Source organism: Netta rufina (assembly GCF_964035555.1).
Source record: "Netta rufina genome assembly, chromosome: 3".
Lineage (NCBI taxonomy): Eukaryota > Metazoa > Chordata > Aves > Anseriformes > Anatidae > Netta > Netta rufina.
In genome coordinates this window covers 111,617,134-111,637,509 of record NC_140125.1, presented here as the reverse complement: position 1 = coordinate 111,637,509, position 20,376 = coordinate 111,617,134, and the positions used below count along the sequence as shown (strand labels likewise).

At 47.7% G+C, this 20,376-nt stretch overlaps 1 protein-coding gene across 1 annotated transcript; it reads right to left on the bottom strand.

Annotated features, from left to right (window-relative positions):
* Positions 1–10,222: 10,222 nt before the first annotated feature.
* On the bottom strand, positions 10,223–19,571 carry LOC311207658 (b(0,+)-type amino acid transporter 1-like; the record flags this gene model as incomplete). Its single annotated transcript, XM_084283800.1, has 6 exons — positions 10,223–10,456; positions 11,597–11,684; positions 12,099–12,223; positions 13,351–13,480; positions 17,461–17,594; positions 18,828–19,571. The coding sequence occupies 6 exons, from the start codon at positions 19,569–19,571 to the stop codon at positions 10,223–10,225; spliced, it is 1,455 nt and encodes a 484-aa protein (XP_084139926.1).
* Between the last annotated feature and the right edge of the window lie 805 nt (positions 19,572–20,376).

Below are 20,376 nucleotides of genomic sequence, written 5' to 3'. Positions count from 1 at the left end.
GTCAGAAACACACCTGCACGGTGCACAGTACAGGGCTTTGGAAAGAGAAGTCTGAAATAACAAAACCCCATCTGTTATTTCCAGTTTGTAGGCTGCTCATTGCCTGCTTTGGGAACAGGCTGGAAGGAGGGTAATATGTCTTGCTTAGCAAGACCATTCTCTATTTTATATTAATTTTGTGTGTAAATATTATGTCCTTCTAGTAGCCCATCTATCAGTATACCTACTAATTCATCTATTTACTCAGAATTACAATGAACCAGGAAGCATGCTGTATTTTATGAAAATAGATTCCCGTACTCTTTTGTCTTAGTTTTCCTCATAATATCTTTCCACTTAATCAAATTCATTTTCTGAGATGTACTGCATCTGCTTTAAATAATTCATCAGCTCAGAGTGTTTCTCCGCAAACACTCACAGAATCACAAACTGATACAAGAGCCTGTAATTTGTTAATATGTTTTGATGGAAATAAGGGGTTGGATGATGGTATTCCTCCACAGCAGCTCAGAGAAGCATATGAAAAGGCAGAAGGACTGGAATTTTATTTGCCAAAACAAAATTTTTAGGTGTCCCTAAGGCCTCAAAGCCTCCTTGTTCAGCTCCATCTCTGCTAGTGGACATGTGCATCACTGAAACCAGCTTCATGCTGCTGATGTGTTCACATTTTAATCCCACACCAAGGGTGCCGTGGGCTTTTCAGTTCCGCCGTTCTCAGGCCTCTCACACCCCTTTATGCTGTAGGGATTTCTGTTTGATCTGGCATTTCACTGTGTGGAGAGATGGGGACAGGACTTGGTCAGAGCAGAGCATGAACCCTGTGCTCTGTTGCTGAACATGTGCTGCCTCCTGTGTCAGTGAGACCATTTTGGGGGTGACTGTCTCAGCACACCCCTGGGCTGTGCCTGTTTAGGAGACAGGCTGGTAGAGGATCATCCGACTCATGAATCACCAGTGACTGGTTTCTGAGCAGCTCGATGCCATCGGGAGCAGCTCTATTAGCTCAGGTGTGCCTGAACCGAGCAGTGTCACAAGGTAGATGTGCCTCGGTGCCGAGGGGGGGTCAGCTGCCAGTCAACACCCAAATTTGAGAGGGAGTTTGCAAGCCTGAAGGCATTAAAAAGAGCAATTTCCTGCCTTTCAATCCTTTCCCGCAGGCATGTGGCCCTGTGATGGGGGGCCTGACCTGGATTTCTGGCTCCCAGGTCCCCGTACACACACACAGAACTGAGTCCCTCACCCAGGCAGGGTGCAGAGAGAAGACAGGCCCTGCTCACCAGGCACAGGGCACGGCCAGGCATACCGACCAGCCAGCTCCTCACACACACCTGGCTCCTTTCATCCCCTCACTGCTCTGTTTTCCCACCCTTGTTCCTCCCCAAACTACCCAGACCCCTCCCTTTCCCCCTCTAAACATCCCATAGTGTCTTGTGCCACTGCCCAGTCCATCACCGACCACTCCTTGCCGCTGCTCTCCCAGGGAGGAAATGAAATGTGGCTGCGTTTAAGGCCTTTGTCAGGGAAAGTCTACATAAATATTTATCAGCGGACAGAAGTGGAAGAGAGAGCTCATAAAAACGCATCTTTCAGAAGGCTCGCTGCCCACCACTCTTCTGCAGGAGGGCAAATTTAAATTAATGCTGCATAGAAGTACTGCTTTGCTATTCAAAACAACAAATGGGTCCAGGTACGTTTCCCGTGACCTGCTGGTAACACAGTGTACGCTGAATGACAGTGCTCTGAAACAAGAGGGAGGCAGCTCAGACTTTTCTTTCTCTTCACCCCAGTGTGGTGAGGAAGGGCGCAACCCAAGCTCAAGGCCCACAAGGCCTGGTCAGCCCCAGGGTGCAAGGAGCACAGAGCCAGGCTCTTTTCTGTGGTGCTCAGTGCCAGGACAGGAGGCAATGGGCACAAACTGGAGCAAAGGAGGCTCCCTCTGAACACCTGGCAGCACTTCTGTACTGGGCAGGTAACTGAGCACTGGCACAGGTTGCCCCAAGGCTGTGGGATCTCCTTCTTGGAGGTCTTCAAAAGCCGCCTGGATGTGGTCCTGGGCACCCTGCTCTGGGTGTCCCTGCTGGAGCAGGGGTGGGACCAGTTGAACTCCAGAGGTCCCTGCCAACTTCAGCCATTCTGTGATTCTCTGGTTCTGTAACACATTTTGGACTTTTTTGACACAATTCTTTGTTGATATCTATGTGGACAAGGGAGAGCAGGAGGGCACACTGAGCTCTTCTCTCTGGGGACAGTGACAGGACCTGAGGAAACGGCATGGAGCTGGGACAGGGGAGGGTCGGGCTGTGGGTTAGGGAAAGGTTCAGCACCCAGAGATGGTCGGGCACTGGGACAGGTCCCCAGGGCAGTGGTCATGGCACCGAGCTGCCGGAGTTCAAGATGCCTTTAGACAACATTCTCAGATTCACGGTCTGATTTTTGGGTGGTCCTGTGCAGAGATAGGAGTTGGACTTGATGAGATGAGACTGCAAACTCAGCATTATCTTTTTGTTAGGTGTTTGTACAGCCCCTATCACAATGGGCTGAACCTCCCCAGAGGAGAAGGAGCTCCTGGTGGTGCTAAGGTCTCTGTCCTGTGCTGCTGGTTGTCCACAACATAAATACATTAAGACAAAAAGCAAGTCATCAAGTCTGGTATATTCAGCTAACCAGGGGACCTCCCAGATTCTCAATCTGTTGAGAAAAGAGGTTAATTCAGTGCCAGCACCACTTCTCCCTATCACTTCTCCGCATGCCCAGACTCCTGATCTCAGGACCCCAGGCAGAGGAAGAGCCTGGGACCGTTCCCTCCTTACCCTGACTCACCGGGAAGCCTTCCGCCCAGTGCAGGACCTGATGCTGGCATTCGGCCTGTCCTCTAACTCAGCTACAAATTAGCGCTGAACAGAACTGTTATTTATTTCTAATTAAATATTAAGGCGGTGTGTAACAGCACTGGAGAAAGATCATATTGCTCTGTGTCTGGATGCAGCACGGCCCTCCCTAAATCACGCTGAAAGCCGATTTCCCTCCCGCTACACAGCAAATTATGTTGGGCTCGTGGCTGGTACATAAGGAGAAAAATTGTTACCCTTCTGGAAAATCAATAGGCTCTTGGCAAACGGGGTTTAGTGCTGTTAATCTTCTTGAAGGCACCATCTGCCTCTGTGCCACGGCACAACCCAAGAGCCTCCCCATCGCCACGGGGAGCTGCCTGGGCACCTGCTGCATGGCTGCCAAGCCCCAGCACGGCAGGACTTGCTCCATGCCCCATGTGAAATGCTTCCAGTCAAAAGCTCCAAAAAAATCCATGTGCCTGAGGCGTCTCCACTGCTGCCTGCAGCTCCTCAATGCCCCATAAGCGCATGGAGGATGTGAGAAACCCCGAGGCACAGCTCTCTGGGTGCAGAGGACCTCGTGTTGCCACATGGGGCTTCTAGCTCCCCAGAGGGCTCTGGCAAGCCTCAGCAAGTCTGGGGATGCTCCCACGGTTCCTGTCTGCAACGCCAGGCTCCAGCAGGTTCTCCTTCACCAGCATTGCTGCAGCAGCGGCTGGAAAACATCTGGGGGCAGGACCTGGGTCTCCAGCCACCTAACTGAGCTCGGTGCTTCACCAGCAGGCAAAGCACAAAGCAGAAACCTTCCCTGCAGGGCAAGGGTGGGCTGCAGAGGCTGGAGCCAAACCCATGTAGTCTTCGGCAGGGTTGAAGCTTGGTAACACACCGTGGCCACGTGCATGAGCAAGGAACGTGGCTGGGTTTGCAGGAGGTGTAACTATGATTGAAGACCTGGGGATGCCTTGGAGAGCAGTGCTGGTCAGGGAGTGCTGAGTGCTGGAAGCTACGGGGCTGGGGCTGGCTCCTGGGGTGAGGAAGGGACCCTTCTGCCACCACCTGTGGCTTCCACATCTCTTCTGCTGGGTCTCTGCCTCTCCCCAGCCCCGTCTGGAAGCTCTTGTGGTCTTCAGAAATCCACAGCGGCTCCTGAGAGCCGGCTGGAGACGGCCAGGAACAAACAGCGGTGCCCGGCTTGTTCCTGCTCAGTATTAATCAGCACTTCGCTGAATCACAGACGTGGCTTTGTCTGTGGGATATCATCTGTGAGATTCAGAAAGCAGCAGGAATTAATTCAGCTTGGGAGCTTTGGATGACTCAGACTGCTGTGAAAACACCCCAGGGCAGAAATGAGATGTAGGGCAAATTCACCCGTGGGGTAGCTCTCAATGGACTTCAACTGCAGATAAATTTAATTTGCAGAAGTGAAGAATATTTTATTTACACTTTCTAAGTAGCGTTTTAAATTGAAATATTCAAATAGACAATCAAGAGACTCTTAATGGGTTGCATTTATGGAAAGAGATTTTGATTTGAATTCCTCAGCCTCGGAGTCCCGGGCAACATTTCTTTTTCCCTGAGCGAATTCCCTCCTGAATTTCCCTGTGGCACTAATGTATGAAAATCTGGACGCGCTGAATAAACATACCCGATGACACAGCGCTGACACTCGGTTACGTGCAGCCCACCCGGTGCTCTTGCTGAGAGATGTCTGGGAGAGCAGGATGCAGTAACCGGCCGTGCTTCGGGGAGCCTGTGAAGACAGAGGGCTTCATGTGCATCGCCGGCCCACCAGAGATGGGCCCGAGATTCAAGAACCCCTTGGGCTGCTCTAACTCTGCTGCCGAATGCCTGCCTGGAGAGAAAAAAAATCCATTTTGGCAGCTGGAAAAATATTGAGGATTTGAAACACCAGGCCATGCAGGCTGCTGCTTCAGCTCTGCGTGCAGCACTCTTCCTCTGCAGTCAGTAAACATTTCATAATAATTCTGGCACGGGGCAGGGAGCCCGCAAGGAACCCAGGTTCCACCCTTGGCTCCCTGCTCTGCTTTCTGTATGCTGCGAAGGAGCAGTTTAGGTAAATGCAGCGGGGCTCCGGCCTCTTTAGAGCATCCCTCAGGATGCTGATGGCCAGGAGCTGGAGGGAAGACAAGCAGCCACACGCCACCAGAGAAACCCCAACAGCAGGACCTGGGAAAACTCCTTCTGAAGGAGGGCATTTGGAGAACGCAGCTGGATCCCATTTGCTCCACAGACAGCAGGAGCTCCCCTTGCAATTAAAATGGGGCAGACCTTACATCAGGTTGGGGTTTCTGGTGGTACCTGTGGCTGTGGCTGTTCCTCCCTCCTCCCCAGCCAGGGAGGCTGCACCAGGGTGTTTCCTCCACCCTTTTGTCTTCGTTTTCACCATACCCTTTTTCTCCTTCTATCAGGAACCCCCCCAGCTGATAGCAGTGCAGGCTGTGGTGTTGTCCCCGCTCTGACAGACTTCTGGCTCTTCCATCTCCAGGTCTTTCTCTCCCAGGAGCTTTCACAGGTTCACCCTGTTATCATTTCCCCCTTCTCCTCCTGGTTTCTTCAGGCCACATGTTCACCACCAGCCAAACCCCAGGAAGGAACCCAAGTCTAAGCCAAAGCCACCCGCACAGAAGCGGGCAGGTGGCCCTGCACAGCACTGAGCCTGCCATGGGAAGGGTGCTCAGCATCGTAACCCTGGAGAATTCACTGCTCGGGGTAGTAACAAAGAAACAGCACCATTACTGGGTCACAGAGACCTGCTAACAGGCACGGTGCTTGTAGTGAATTAATTAGCTATAGCAAAATGCATTCATGGCCAGCTTCCTACCTCTGCCAAGAACATTTTCAGAGCAGACAGACAAAGTTTTTGGCCTTTCTGTGCTTTCTTTTCTACATCCTCTTACAAAAGAGAGCAAGTGTATTGTTTTTACACGTCTCCTTTGCTTTGCAAGCTTTATGATACAGATTATGTTTGTATATACATTTATTTTTGAGACTGCTTCTGCATACGTGCAACACCTCGAAAAATGCATGCCCTGACTCACAGCCACCACTTCTCTGTGCTGTGAACCACAGACAAACCAAACAAACGCCACCAGTCTCCAGCTACAGCACCATCTACAGAAAATTTACATTTAACTGATGCTCGGCCACTGTCCCACAAGCTGTCTGCCATCAGGACAGTGGAGTGAAAAAGTCAGCTTCCCTCCACCCTCGGCTGCTCAGCTCCACCTCAAGGCGAGACACAGAGCGTGCTACGAAAGCAGAGAACCTCAGGGGGCATCCTGCATAAAAGCATCTCATCCAGACTTCCAACGTGGCAGGGGAATGCTTATGTTTTGAGGCCATGAATAATTCAGTCTCCATGAATTCACCCAACTTCATAAGTGTTCCTGCTGATTTAAGGCTGGTAAACTGTCCTCCTTCCTAACTGCTGATGGATGCCACAAAGCACTGGGGCTAACACCTGCTGAACTGTACCGTGGTAGCCCAGAGAGGGCTCTGGGTGATGAAACAGTGGGCATGGAGACAATTCCTCCCTGGGCCTTCCTGCAGGGCTGAGCATGGCCTGGCTGCTTGTCCTGCTCTGCTGCCTGCTACAGCAGGCACGGGGAGAGGCCGATGCTGCCGAGGCCTTCATCAGATGTCTGCCACTGCCATCTGCTGGAGCCTGTTCCTTCTGCAAAATCATCTCATTCCAGCTGCCAGACCAACACCCCTCGCTCCAACAGCTGGCTGGAACAGGCAAAATACTGGACTGTTGCTCTACTTGTTAGGGACACAGAGGTGACATGGAAAAGCTCCATTATGCTCTAAAGGATAAGCCAGAATGCAAAAACAAAAAGGAAGGGAAACCCTGCTGAAACAATAACCTTTATTCTGGCATTTCTGAACTTCCAGGCATGTGTCTTTGTTGCTTAGGTGTTGTCCATGTCCGTTTTTTACGTAGTCAATTCAGACATACAAGCCAAGACTCGTGCGTACAAGAATGCTCTTTCCATCCACTTCTCATTTTCCATTTTCTCAGCTCTCCCATTGCCTCCCTGTATGTCAGCCAGGGCACAATCCATGAAATTAAACAGTAAGAATTAATGACTAACCTTTAGAAGAAAAAGATGATGGTTTACCTGTCAGACTCTCAAGCCGTGGGGTTCACTGCTGCAGAGGACAAATTTGACGTGGTAGCTTGATACCAAAACCAGCTGGGCTGTTGTGCTACCCATTAGTTTCACTGCTAGTTCGCAAACCGAAGACCACCATTTATTGCATGACTGTGGATCTGAATCCTTTTTTAGCCAAAATCGTTCCTTCAGGCAGAATGAGTCACATACACGAAGACCCTGATGACAGTCAGCTAGCTAGTCTACAAAGTGCAAGATTGAGCTCCTGCTAAACTGTGAACTGACTCATCCTGTTGGGGAGATGTACCACAGCCCATCCAAAGTTTCTAATACTGGCTAATAATAAAATAAGGGCTAAGGCCTTATTATATATATTATATATAAGATTATCTTGACTTCTGGGCAGCAGCTGGTGATGCAAGAGTTGAACCTGGAGCCCGTGTTGTTCACTATCTTCCTGGGCAACCTGGGTGATGTGGCAGTGTGCTCTCAGCAAGTTGTGGATGGTGCTAGATTGGAGGGACTGGCTGGTACACCACATGGTGGAGATTCAGCTCACAGGGACATGGAGACACTCGAGGATGAAGCCAGTAGATATCTCCTGCAGTTGGGCAACGAGGGGCATGAGCGCAGCATCTGGGGTGGAACAACCCTGCATCTCATAGAATCATAGAACCATAGAATCATTAAGGTTGGAAAAGACCTCCAAGATCATCTGGTCCAACCATCCTCCTACTAAACCATGGCCCTAAGCACCAACAGCTGGGAACTGTCTGGTTGAAGAAAGCCAGGGTCACCCACAGTGTGCTACGGGGAGAGAAATACAGAGCAAGGGACAATAGTATCACCATAGATTTGACACTGGTGAGGACATGCTTGGAATGTTGCATCCCGTTTTCTGACCTTTCCCAAGTTCGAAATGCAGGTGGAGAAACTGGAGAGGGGCCAGCAAAGAGCTCTAAAGCTGCTAAAAGCTCTAAAGATGACCTAGAGAGCAAGTTAGCACTGTTGGGGGCTCCAGTGAGGCCTTGGTTACTCCCCATGTCCCAGGAAAGAGCAGGAGGGACTGGACATCAAACCCTCTGCACAGGCAGTGAGCTGGTAAGATAAATTCAGTTAATCCAAGCAGGTTAACTGTACCTGCAACAGAGGAAAATGAAAATCTTTGCAGATCCTGCTCTGTCACCCAAGGGGAAATTTCTCCTCAACCAAACGATGACAACCACTTGAACCTGGGCACATGAGCAGCGCTTAACGGAAAATCACCAGAGAAGGATTTTTTTGTACCCTCTTTTCAGGCGGAGTGCAGTTTTTATGACTGCACTGAGGGCACTGCTGATGCTCCTGCTCCTTCAGGGCCCAGAGCTCTTGGGCAGACGGGACCAACGTGGTGTCACAGCACGACCTGCACACACGGCAGCTATAGAGCTCTGCCTGCCGCCCCGTTTGTTACGTGCTGTGGTAATGAGCAGCAAGGATGCGCTGCCTCTCCCTGCCACTTCTATTAAAAATATCTGATGAAGGAAAGAGAAACTCTGATTTGCATGAGAAGGGGTTGAAATAAATAAGCAATCATTTTGAAAAATGAGTGTACGCACATACAAGCACCCACGCATGTAGTTAAACCTCCCATCCAAGGAGAGAGGTTGATGCTGATTGTTTATGTTCATGCAGCAAAAAATTGTATGGAATTATTCTTCTTGGATGAAAAACAGAAACAACCACGTCAACTCACTTCATTTTAATGTCCATTTTATTGTAATCATCTTGCCATTCTCTGAGCTTTCAGCCTCTTGTTTTGGCATTATAAGCACCTGTGCTTGTAAACCCTAGGTATCATAAATAAAAAGAACACTTCATTACAATAATATCTACAGAAAATTAAGTTGCTGAAAAATGTGATACTTGCAGCTTTTCAGCTCCCCTACATCTATATACAAAGCAGGAATATGTAAAGGCTGCTTATCCAAAGTGCTCAGTCTATCTGGGTTCTTTATTATTATTCATATGTCACTGATGCACAGAAAGGATGGGCTAAGTGGTAAGATGCTTGACTGGACTTTGGGAGAAACAGCCATATTTTCCACACATGTCCTGTGTGACTTTGACCAAGGTATAATCCATCCTTTGATCTGCTCACCTCCTGTAGTGTACTACATATCCGCAATATCAAACGGGGGCAATAACTCCCGTTCCACGAGAACTGTGTGAACAAGTCCAAGGCTGATTTTACTTAGGTATGCAACTGTAGGTGGTCAAAGCCACAAATATTGTGCATGTCGAACCTTAAACTTCCCACTTTTTGCATATGGACTGTAGATCTTCACGAAAGCACAGCCCTATGTGGTAGGCTCTATAAATAAGTCAAAGAAACGGAGATTGTTTCCGAAAAGACAATAACTGCCAGAATCCATTTTCTGTTGCATTTCTGTAGCTGCTAGTATCAGAGGAGCAGGAGGGGTGGCGTTGCAGAATGAGATCGTAATCAGATACACAGCTCTGGGATGGGCTGGAGGAGGCCTGGAGGATCAAATGACCCTGTTCCAGGAACACAGCACTCAGTATGGGTCTGCAGAGCGAACACTGACAGAAAGTTGACCTGAGTAACATTTGTAATTTTGAGACACAATGAGACATTTTAGGGACTAACACCTAGACCTTTTTAGTCTATGACAGGACAACCCCATACAAAAACAACATGGGCAAATGGAAAGAAAACAGCATATAATGTTTCTCTTGCCCCTAGAGCAAGAGAAAAAGGGTTGAGACTCAGGATAATGGGAAACTACCGTGACTGTGGTGTGTGAGAAGTGGGTTAGAATTTGAGAAGCCCTGGCATCGCAGTGGGCAGAGCTAGGTGGAAATAATTAAAGTCATTGCCAGGAATGGCTCAGGCTCACAGCCTACTGTAGGAATAATATTTCATTGTCAGTCTTCTGTTGCCTGGTGCCTTGAAATATAAGAGCTAAGATTTAGATCTGCTTAGGATGGACAGCTCTTCTCAGGATGGAAAACTGAAAAACGTATTCCTTTGGAATCTGAATGTTCTCTGTCCAGGGAGAGATGAAAAATATGTGCTCAAAATGTTAAGGAAATGTGAGGAGACATGGGTCTAGACCCTCTCAACTAAACATTTTGGTGACACGTTAATTCTGTTCATTCTCTCTCACAGAAGACTAATTCCTAAGCCTTGAAAACCACGGTGTTGGAATAAAGCAGGAGGGCCAGGCAGCCATACCCCAGGAGGACACTATCTCAGTTCGCATCCCTGGCAGTCGGAGCAACTTCCAGGAACAACTGGAGATACAAAGTGACTCGCTGCAAGAAGCGGGGGTGGCACTTAAAGCGCACCAGGGGGAAGTAAAGAATGACGCCGCTGAATATGAACAGAACAATGTAGAGGTACTCGATCTGGGGTTGGTCGATGATGGGAGCCAACACCAGGTACACGGCTGCCATCAGCACAATTATGGGGATGATAATCGGGACCTGTGAAAGCAAAACATCAGAGTAAAGACTCATGTAATCCTTGTGGGTCTGGACAACCCTGAAACTTGTGCAGAAGGCTTTTTAGCTGAAATTCTGCTGCAGCCTGAGGTATTACCCAGAAATCCCAATTAATCCAGGCATCCTGTTTCCCAGCCCACTCCATTCTAAGCTTCTGGCAGGCCTGCAAGAGCTACGCCACCACCACGTACCCTAACCCCTTGACTTCCCTGACCTCCTAGACTCAAAGATGCAAACAGCACACAAAACATTACTGCAGAAACAGAACTCCATCTGCTTGAAGCCCATTCAGCCAGCAGGTTGGGTCCTCACCCAGTGTCCTAGTCACAGGACAGAGCCACAGGAGCAAGTGACAGGAAGGCCTAACAGAGCACTGCTCTTCTTCATGCTAAGCCCTTCAGGACACTCGCTATTTCTTTGTACAGCCTGGCAGTGTCAGCCTGTCATCTGTCACCTGGAGGAACCCCATGGAAATGAGGGTACTCATTGTGCTTGTCTCAGGGAAAAGCCACTGTCCCACCTGTGTTGGCTCTCACCGTCTATTGAGCCCCCTGTTCCACAGGAGTATGTACCTCAGTCACAGAGGAGGCCTTGCAACTCAACTCGCTCATGGCACCAGAGATAAAGCAGGTGACTCCTGATTTCCTTCCACTAAGCTGGTTTGTGGCAGGCAAACCCGTCCCCTGGCCATGGCAAAGGACTTGGGGCATTCTGGCTGAGTTTTCTCTCTTTGGCCAGCCTCTCACACCTGGGCTACCCTCTGAGGAGTGTCACTGCGCTCTCAGAGTGTAACCAGGTGGTTGTGTTACTGATCAGAATCATCCTAATTTTTTCTTAAGTCTTGAAGGAAGAAAGAGAATACGGTAGATATATTTACCATAGTAAGGGGTCATTATTAGCGTATCGAGACAGAGAATTCACACTTGACTTATGGCTGCACACTCACACTATCTCGCCCTCTGTAGACTTTTCTGAGACAAGATGTGAAATTAAAAAAGGAAGGACAACCACACTAAATCCATAGACAACTAACCCCAGTGCTCTTCCTTTCCTCATAATGCTGTCTCATTCATTCGGACAATCAAGGAAAAGGGTTGTGGGGGGTTCATGTTATTACTTCACCTTATAAGATCTTGGCAGTTCTGGTTTCTTGATTTTTAAATACAGGAGGCCAGAAATAGTCATGCCATAGAAAAACCATGCTATAAAACTGGGGGAAGAAAATAAAATAAATTTGGGGTGAAATCGTACAGCAAAGTCAGTCCTGCCTTGCATATCCCAAGTGTACATATCTCCAATTAAAAAGAATAATATTGATATAAATGTAGTAGTCCTTGCATTCATTTCCTTTCCAGCACAAACAATGAGAACTTTAGAATGACCCAAATATTGCAGATTCATTTCAATATGAGGATGAATCACACCCAGTTAAGTAGTGACAGAAGCATGAATGCATTGCAGAGATGCTGGGTCTTAAGCTCTTTTCCCTGCTTCCCTCCCCGATATGAGTCAGAAAGCAGTAGTGTAGGTTGAAAAAATAATAATAATAATAAACAAATAAGCTTCCAAAACAATGCCAAGAACCAGGGGCACAAGGGGATGCAAACAGAAGCGCTGTACTTACCTGAAAAAGTTCACAATGCTGGTGAAGTTTCCTGACATTACCATTACCAGAGACATAGCGGATGTAAACAGCAGGGCAGGGGAGGGCGTGAGGCACCGCACATGGGCCATGGACAGGATTTCTGGCTGCAAGCCGAAGCACAACAGCGTGTGGTCACCTCACATTCGCGCAGACACGCACCCATCCCCTCGGCAGCTGGGGGCAGTTCTGCCTGCAGCCAGACCCTCTCTTAATCATCAGGCGAGCACTGTGATGTAAAAGCCATTCAGCTGCAAGGAATGTAAACACGGAGCCCCCCGCAAGGATATTTTTATCATGTCTCACTGATTTCCTATCAGATTGGCTTTGGTTCAGGCAAACATGATGAGCATGGCCCCGCTCTTCTGCCCTCTGTCACCTTGCTCTGGGACTTCTCCTGGGCTGACTGGAAAACGAGACAACTGTTCCCAATATATACATGCAGCCAAACATAAAGCAAAACAGGATTTGCTCCAGAACACAGAGAGAATCACTAGCCTCTTTATTTATTGGCTCATTGGGAAAGTTTAATAGAAAGGTTTCTTGTTTTATTTTAATTTTAAACCAAAATACATGTATCATCCAAGTACTTCTCCTAAAGCTCAGAGAAATGGGGCAAGGGGGATGGTTGTTTGGTATGGTCACATTCATATCCACAGTTTTGTGGACTGCCTGGCACAGAGCTTGTCACGGTGCAGCAGACACTGTCACCGGTAAGAGAAGCCACCACCCCAGTCATTTATATATGTAACAGATTCCCTCCTGTGCAAAGGAGTGGAGCTGATGCAGGGTGGTATCCTTTGCCCCCGAGCAGAAATGGAGGGCACAGCGTGCCTCGAGACAGCTCAGCTCAAGCTCTCAAAGGGGGAAGCGGAGCCAAGATGCAGGTGTAGTGTGGGGCACCTGGAGGCAGAGGCCTGCATGTCCACGGTGCCAGCAACCAGAGCGAGTGTGGGTGTGCACACGAGTGTGATCGACAGTGATGATCAAGGCAGGTTAGCTGGTGGGCAAGCGAAGTGGTTTGGGAGCCAGGGGCGTGCTGGCTACCGGAGGGCCCAGGGGGAGTCCCAGCCGGCTGCCACAGGGACTGTGGAAAGTCTTTGAGCGATAAATAAACCACTGAAGAGCTATTGCTCTACCAGTTGAACGTATGTGGTATTTTCCTTTCTGATTTAGTGCCACAAGAAGATAGAGTTCCTCAAAGCAAACCAGACCCCCGTTATGGGGTCCTTACCATATGGCCTTCCCTCGCAGCAATGTAGCACACGCGGCCTCCGCTAAAGAACGTGCCATTCGATGAACCAAACGTAGACAGCGCCACCGACAGGGAGATGAGCCATGCCCAGCTGCCCAGGACTTTGTCCCTGAGGTGGGAAAGAATTCACATCGTGACATCCAGCGTATAGGTGGATGGGATACACACCCCAGAACCAGACAGGTTTCTCCTCTCCATTATTTTCACTGAAAGTTTTCATGTATTTATTTATTTTTCCCAAAGCCTTTCTAGTGATTTAAAGCCTTCTCTCCATTCCTGTAATATTTAGTTGTTAGTCTCATCCAGAAGCGGCAGCTTTGCTTCCTGCCTGGTGTAGATACATTGCAATGGTGTACAAAGCTGTCACGACACACAGAACGCTTTGTGTGTACACATGCTGTGGTGTGAATCCTGGAGATGCTGCTTTTAGCACCAACAATATTAAAATGGAAAATGCAGAAAGACCATTACCACCAGAGCTGACAAAATATCCTGCATTATAACCCCTTCCCCAACAGGCATAAGAATTTAACCCTCTAATCTCACCTGCACTTACTTCTGTTCTGTGGACCAGGTTAGAACCAAAGCAATAGTTTGAATTTCAGAAGTTTGGTTTTAGAATATGCTCAGACAATTGCACTTTGCTTTCTTCAGAACAGAAGAAGTAGCAGGGCTACAAATATTTCAAGGACATATAATTTTCTCACTTAGAAGTAAAGCCTGTCTTTAGGAATGAAACAGCATGAAGAATATTAATTGAGTAATAAGTGCTGGTGGTTTGCGGTAATTATCACATACATGAACAAACACACAAACACAGTCTTCATCAAATTGGCAAAAATCCAAAGTTTGAAAGTGTTTTTCTTTCTTTCTTTTTTCTTTCTTTTCTTTTTTTTTTTTTTTTTTTAGGACAGATTTCCATCCGAATTGTGTGACTTTAAGCCTTATGTAGCAGTTTTTAGTATCACCAATCCCAAATGTTCAAAAATCAAGAGCTGGGCTTTCCAGCATTATGGCAGCAGCTTATGTACCATAATAATTTCAAAAACATAGTATGTAAATTTAATATCTGGGTTATGGGCCATTGGGATTCAAGTTATTAAGCTACTTGTCATAGACAGAACTAAAAATTTCCTTTTTTTAAAGTGATGAAATCTGGGCATCTCACATGATCACAAGACTCCATAACCTCAAGATCTCAGGGGAAAACAACTTATATCACAAAAATGGTAATAAAATATTTAGCAATTGGGTATTTTGCACTTCTGAGATTCATGTTGTGCTGCTTGGGCTCTCAAAATGGGCTGCCATGAATAACTTTGTACACTTTGTATAACATATAATATATATATATATATATACACATTTAACATATATATGTGCTATATATATGTGTTATACATGTATACATACATATACAGATATATATATGTATAACATATTTTATATATATATATATATTGAGATCTACACTTCTGTTAAATCACTGGCACCAAAGACATGTTGGGGAGAGTTTTGTGAGCCCATTTTCTGCCTGCACTTCTCATCTCTAAACAGTGTTTCTACCTAGCAATTTCCTTACTATATGGAGAATAAATGCATTTAAATGTGAAGTGCCCTCCTCTGGCTTCTTTATGCTCCTCTCCTTCCTTAATGGCTTGAAGAGCTGCATCTCTTGCTCATGAACCACAAATATTGCACCCTCCTCAGCCAGTGGCTATCCACCTGTCCTCCAGGCTTCGGAGTGCCCAGCTTTCCAGTTGCTAGTTCAAAGTTTCTTCCTGAATCGTGCTTTTGGGGTGAAAAGGTTAATCAGGCAGGAAAACAGAGGCGTTAAAAAGGAGGAAGCTCACAAGTAAGTTGTTAATCAGGAATGATGGGAAAGGAAGTGCAGAGAAAGTTCATGACACTGCAGCTTAGTAAGGCTTTGTAACCTGTTCAAACAAAGCGCTAGGCCTTTAAAAGCTCCTGTTTATAATGACATGAAAGGCTATTAGAGAACACAAGAGCTTGCTCAGATCTTCAAACTGGAGATCTTGCGAAATGCACACAGCAGCAGAGCCACTGCCAACTTTTTAGGAAGAGGACGAGCAGCGACATAATCCCTGGATATAATGTGTCATTGCTTCTGCCAGACTCATTTTCAGATATCATAGATTCTATGTCTTTGGAAAGATTTAGACTGAGTTTGGATATTCTGGTGGCAATATCAGCTGGTTCAAAGTCACTGGTTCCTACATTTCTCATGACAGTCCTTTCTATCTTATCCTAAAATCCTTGTTGCACACAGAGCCTATTCTACGTCACTAAACACTTCAGGTTGATGGAAGGTACAAACAGTTTGTAAGCAAATGGGGAAATTGAACCAACACACTCTGGTCTGGTCTAATTTCCACGTGAAGAGTGGAGAGGATTAACCCAGCTGGCTTTTGTCTCTCTCCCAAACCACTGCTGCTCCTTTGGTGTGGCAGCACATTGCTCTCTCCACTCTTATGGAAATGCTTAAAATGAGGGACTTTTCCCAGTCCCCAGGCCTGGATATTCACTTGTACTGAGCCTACATGGCAAGGGTTTGATAGCAGGGGGCAGCAGGGGTGGCCTCTGTGAGCAGAGCCCAGCAGCTGCCCCATGTCAGATCAGAGCCAGCTCCAGCCGGCTCCAAAGAGGACCTGATGGTGGCCAGAGCCGAGCCAGTGAGCGATGCTGGGTGAGCCTTTGGGAGAAGAGAGGAAGGAAAGAGAGGGGAAAAAAATAAAAATAAAATAAAAATAAAAATAAAAATAAAAATAAAAATAAAAATAAAAATAAAAATAAAAATAAAAATAAAAATAAAAATAAAAATGTTGTGCAACTGCAACTGGTAGAGAGGGGTGTGAAAATGGGAGAGACCCAGCCCTGCAGCCCCCAAAGTGAGTGCAGCAGGAGGGCAGGAGGTGCTCCAGGCAGGCAGCAGCAGTTCCCCTGCGGCCTGTGGAGAGGCCCCTGGTGGAGCAGGCTGTCCCCCTGCAGCCCAGGGGTCCCACATGGGGCAGATCTCCACGCTGCAGCCCGTGGAGGAGCCCCCGGTGGAGCAGGTGGATGTGGCCTGGAGGAGGCTGCGGCCCATGGAGAGCCCCCGCAGGAGCAGGCCCCGGGCCGGAGCTGCATCCCATGGAAAGGAGGCCATGGTGGAAGGGGTCTTCTGGTAGGAGCTGCTGCCTGTGGGGTCCTGTGTTGGAGCAGTTTGCTCCTGAAGGGCTGCACCCTATGCTATAGACCCATATTTGGAGCAGTTCTTGAAGAGCTGCTGCCTGTGGGCAGCCTCCACAGGCTCAGTTTGGGAAGGCCAGCATCCTGTGGGAGGGACCCCACGTGGAGCAGGGGCAGGGAGGTACCACGAAGGCGCGATGGAGGTGAAGTGTCAGGGATTGATCACAGCCCCCATTCCTCATTCCCCTGCACTACTCAGAAGGTAGTTTTTGGGGAAAGGTTGTTTTAGTTTGCTTTCAGTTTCTCAGTGCTCTAGTCTGTTAGTAATAGACAATAAATTATATCAGTCTCCCTATACTGAGTCTGTTTTGCCTGTGATCTCTTTGTCCTTATCTCAACCCTTGAGCCCTTTCCATCATGTTTTCTCCTCCTGTTCCTTTAAGCAGGGGGAGTGAGAGAGCAGTGTGGTGGAGCTTGGCTGCCCATCAGGGTGAAACCTCCGTAATCCCCTTACTGCATCCTCATTGTTTTCAGGGAGATGCTCCTGGTGTGCTCTTCACCCTTTCTTTACAGCCACTCTCCATGGAGAAAAGCATGGGCTGAAGGAGAGCCACAGTTTCCCAGTGTAAATGAGTGGGGATGGGGAGCAAGGAGTGCTCTGCAGAACATCACCTCTTGGCAGACCTCGGAGACCAAGGGCCCGATGAGGCTGGTTAGCTTGGTCTTTGGTCAGGGAAGGCTACCTGCTGCTCTGAAAGCAACAGGGAGCTGCATGTCAGCATGCTTCCTTGTCTGCTTCCATGCCCACTGGGAACAGCGCCTAAATCTCCTGAAACTCAGGGGAAAACCCGTGTTTTGTTAGACGGCTTTGGCTGCTTTGTTACCAGAAGCAGAGCTCACCCCCAAGTGACAGCCACAGCTCCCGAGGTCAGCAGTTCCGATGGAGTCATGGCTGCAAAGTAACTCACATTCACCAGCAAGTACAGGCAGGTAACCAAGGGAATAGCAATCATCACGGCTCTGGGAAGGGTCACCTGGAAAAGGGACCACAACTGTGTTACAAGAAGCTTCTTGGTTGTTTTAACATTGATTTATTTGTTGTTGGTGTGTTATGGCTCTTGATGTGATACATCTTCCCATGAACATCCCACTGAAATAGGTGACATATCGGTGTGTTTTGCATCATATTTAACAACTCTAAGGGCTAAATCAAAGCTGGGCAGCACAAGGGAAATTTGCTCGAGGAAGGAATTATATTTTTCTTAATGATAGGATACTACTGTGGAGCTCCACAGACCATTTTAAGGCTCACAAAAATCAGCAAACACTGCTTTATGCAGATGAAAGCACTGGAAAAGAACACCCATAAGGTGATCACAAAGCAACTTTCTACGTCTAAAAACCTGAAATATCCATTTTTGCATTCCCTGTTCTCACTGTAGGACAAGATGTGGCAATTCCTTGTACTGTGGCTTCCACCTTGCCAAGGTCTCAGTATCAGTGTACTCAGTCCTTTGGGAGACAGCACCACATGACTCTGGGATCTTTGTTGCCATTTAGATTAATATTCAACTGCATATTTTCATGTAATCTGTAATATCATGTGCTCTGCACAAGCACAGTCTATACCCGCTGCACTCACACACCTAAAAGAGGGTCGATACTGCTGTAGTGTCTGATCTGTGATCTCCATGGCACAGAGAGGGCTGCTGTGAAATGCGAGTGAGCTACTTCAGCGCCTATACCATGGACAGAACAATGCCCAAAAAGCAGATATTGCTTGACTTTGTGTAAAGTTCCCTCCAAGCAATGAGGAGTAAGAAGTGGGTTTTGAACTACACATTGTAGATCAAATATTTTTCAGAATACTTGGTGTTAAGAAACCTTTGTGAATTTTAGCAGAAGAGAGGCTGCAGTGCTTTTTTGCATAAGTCTCGGTGTCCGGAGTGCTATTCTCTGAACTCTAAGACAAAAGCTCATCCCCAAGACATTCAACTGCCTATAAGCTTTTTTTCCCAGCTAGTGAGGCAGTGATTTCTTGTGGGTAGGATGTTAAATTGCTTAAAGACCTATTTTTACTCTCCCTGTAACCTTTCCAAACACATCCATAGGTGTTCTGTCCCAGAACAACAACAACAACACACAGGAGGGAAGCTCAGCAGTCTTTCCTCCAGCTCTAATCCCTTGATTACTCCTCTTAACACGCTAATAGGCAGCAACAAACATAGCAGCAGCAGCACGAAGCAAGAAAAACCCAGCTCACTCACCTCAGGCTTCTTCAGTTCCTCCGTTACGTAGTTCAGGTTGTTCCAGCCATCGTAGGACCAGAGCCCCTGATAAAACGCCACCCCGACCGTCCCAATCCCCGCGGTCGTGTTTTGAAAAGCGTTCTGAAAACTCTGAGTTTGTCCCTTGGCCAGCAGCACCATCCCGCCCGCCACGATCACTAGCAAAGCCAGGAGTTTGGCAGCTGTAAAAACGTTCATGATAGACGTTGCCAGCCTCACGTTGAGGCAGTTGATGATAGCTAAAACCAGGATGCAGGCGGCAGCTGCACATTTGACAACAGCCTGCGGAGACGAGCAGCCCGGGTAGAAGGGCGCAACGGCGTACTCAGCGAAGCTCAGGCAGACAGCTGCCAGCCCAGCTGGCCTCACCAGGATGACAGAAGTGTAGGCGAAGAGGAAAGCAGGAAAAGAGCCGAAAATCCTCAGGATGTAAATATATTCGCCTCCAGACTCTTTAATTACGGTTCCCAGCTCAGCATAAGACAAGGCCCCGAACGTGGCCAGGACACCGCAGGCTGCCCAGATAAGCAGGCTGCTGGCAGGGCTCCCCATGTGATGTAGCACCCACTCGGGGGACATAAAGATCCCCGAGCCTATCATGGTGCCCGCAATTAATGACACCCCGCTAATGAGGCCGACCTCTTGCTTCAGTCTCAATTTCTCCCTTCCTTCACTCGGATCTGTGGGTGAAGGAGGTGGATCTGTTGTCTTCCTTTTCCTCATTACGGACTTGTTGGCAGATATTTCCTCAGAGAAAGTGTGGAATAAGACTGAGTCGTTTAAATAAGAACCACCTCAGGCTTTTAGGGTTAGGTTAATAATTACAAGAGTCACACAGAACACTGCCAAGAAATACAAACTCTCTTTCCCTGTTTTGCATTCTTTCATTACCCATCTTATCTCGCTAATTTATAATGGTTCAGATGCGGCCAAGTCTGATGATCTTTGGTTGTCATTACAAGCAATGGGAATGGAGAGCATTCGGCACCACCTCAGGATCATGTAGCACCTCACTGGACTGTGTCCCTTATTGCCCCTCCTTTAAATCATGCTTCAAATGCCACCTGAAGCAAAATATAAGATAAGCAAAATCCCGTTGCAAATCTGTACTTTATTCTTTGTTTCAAAGTCAATGCCCAAGCATCTCCTTCAGTGCTGAATCATATTTTCATGCTCCGCTATAGCATGACCCTAACAAGCCTGCCACCCAGCACGCTGTGGCTCTGCTCAATGAGCAACCTTTCCAGTGTCCTCATCAAAGACACAGAAGTGTTCTGCTAAAACCAGTCCAGACACTGCTTTCTTGCAGAGTAGTTGGGGCAGTTCTGGCTTTTCCACATTTTAGAAGCCACGGGGGAAGAGTGAAGAGGCAACAAGTACATTTTTATGGGCCCTTTTTTCCAGTGTCCATAAGGTTTGCAGATTCTTACCAGACCATGATCATCAGAGGATTTTGTCACCACTCATCATATACACATTTCATCGCACGCTGAACAGAAATGTCGAAGCACAAGGTTCTGGCAATGCC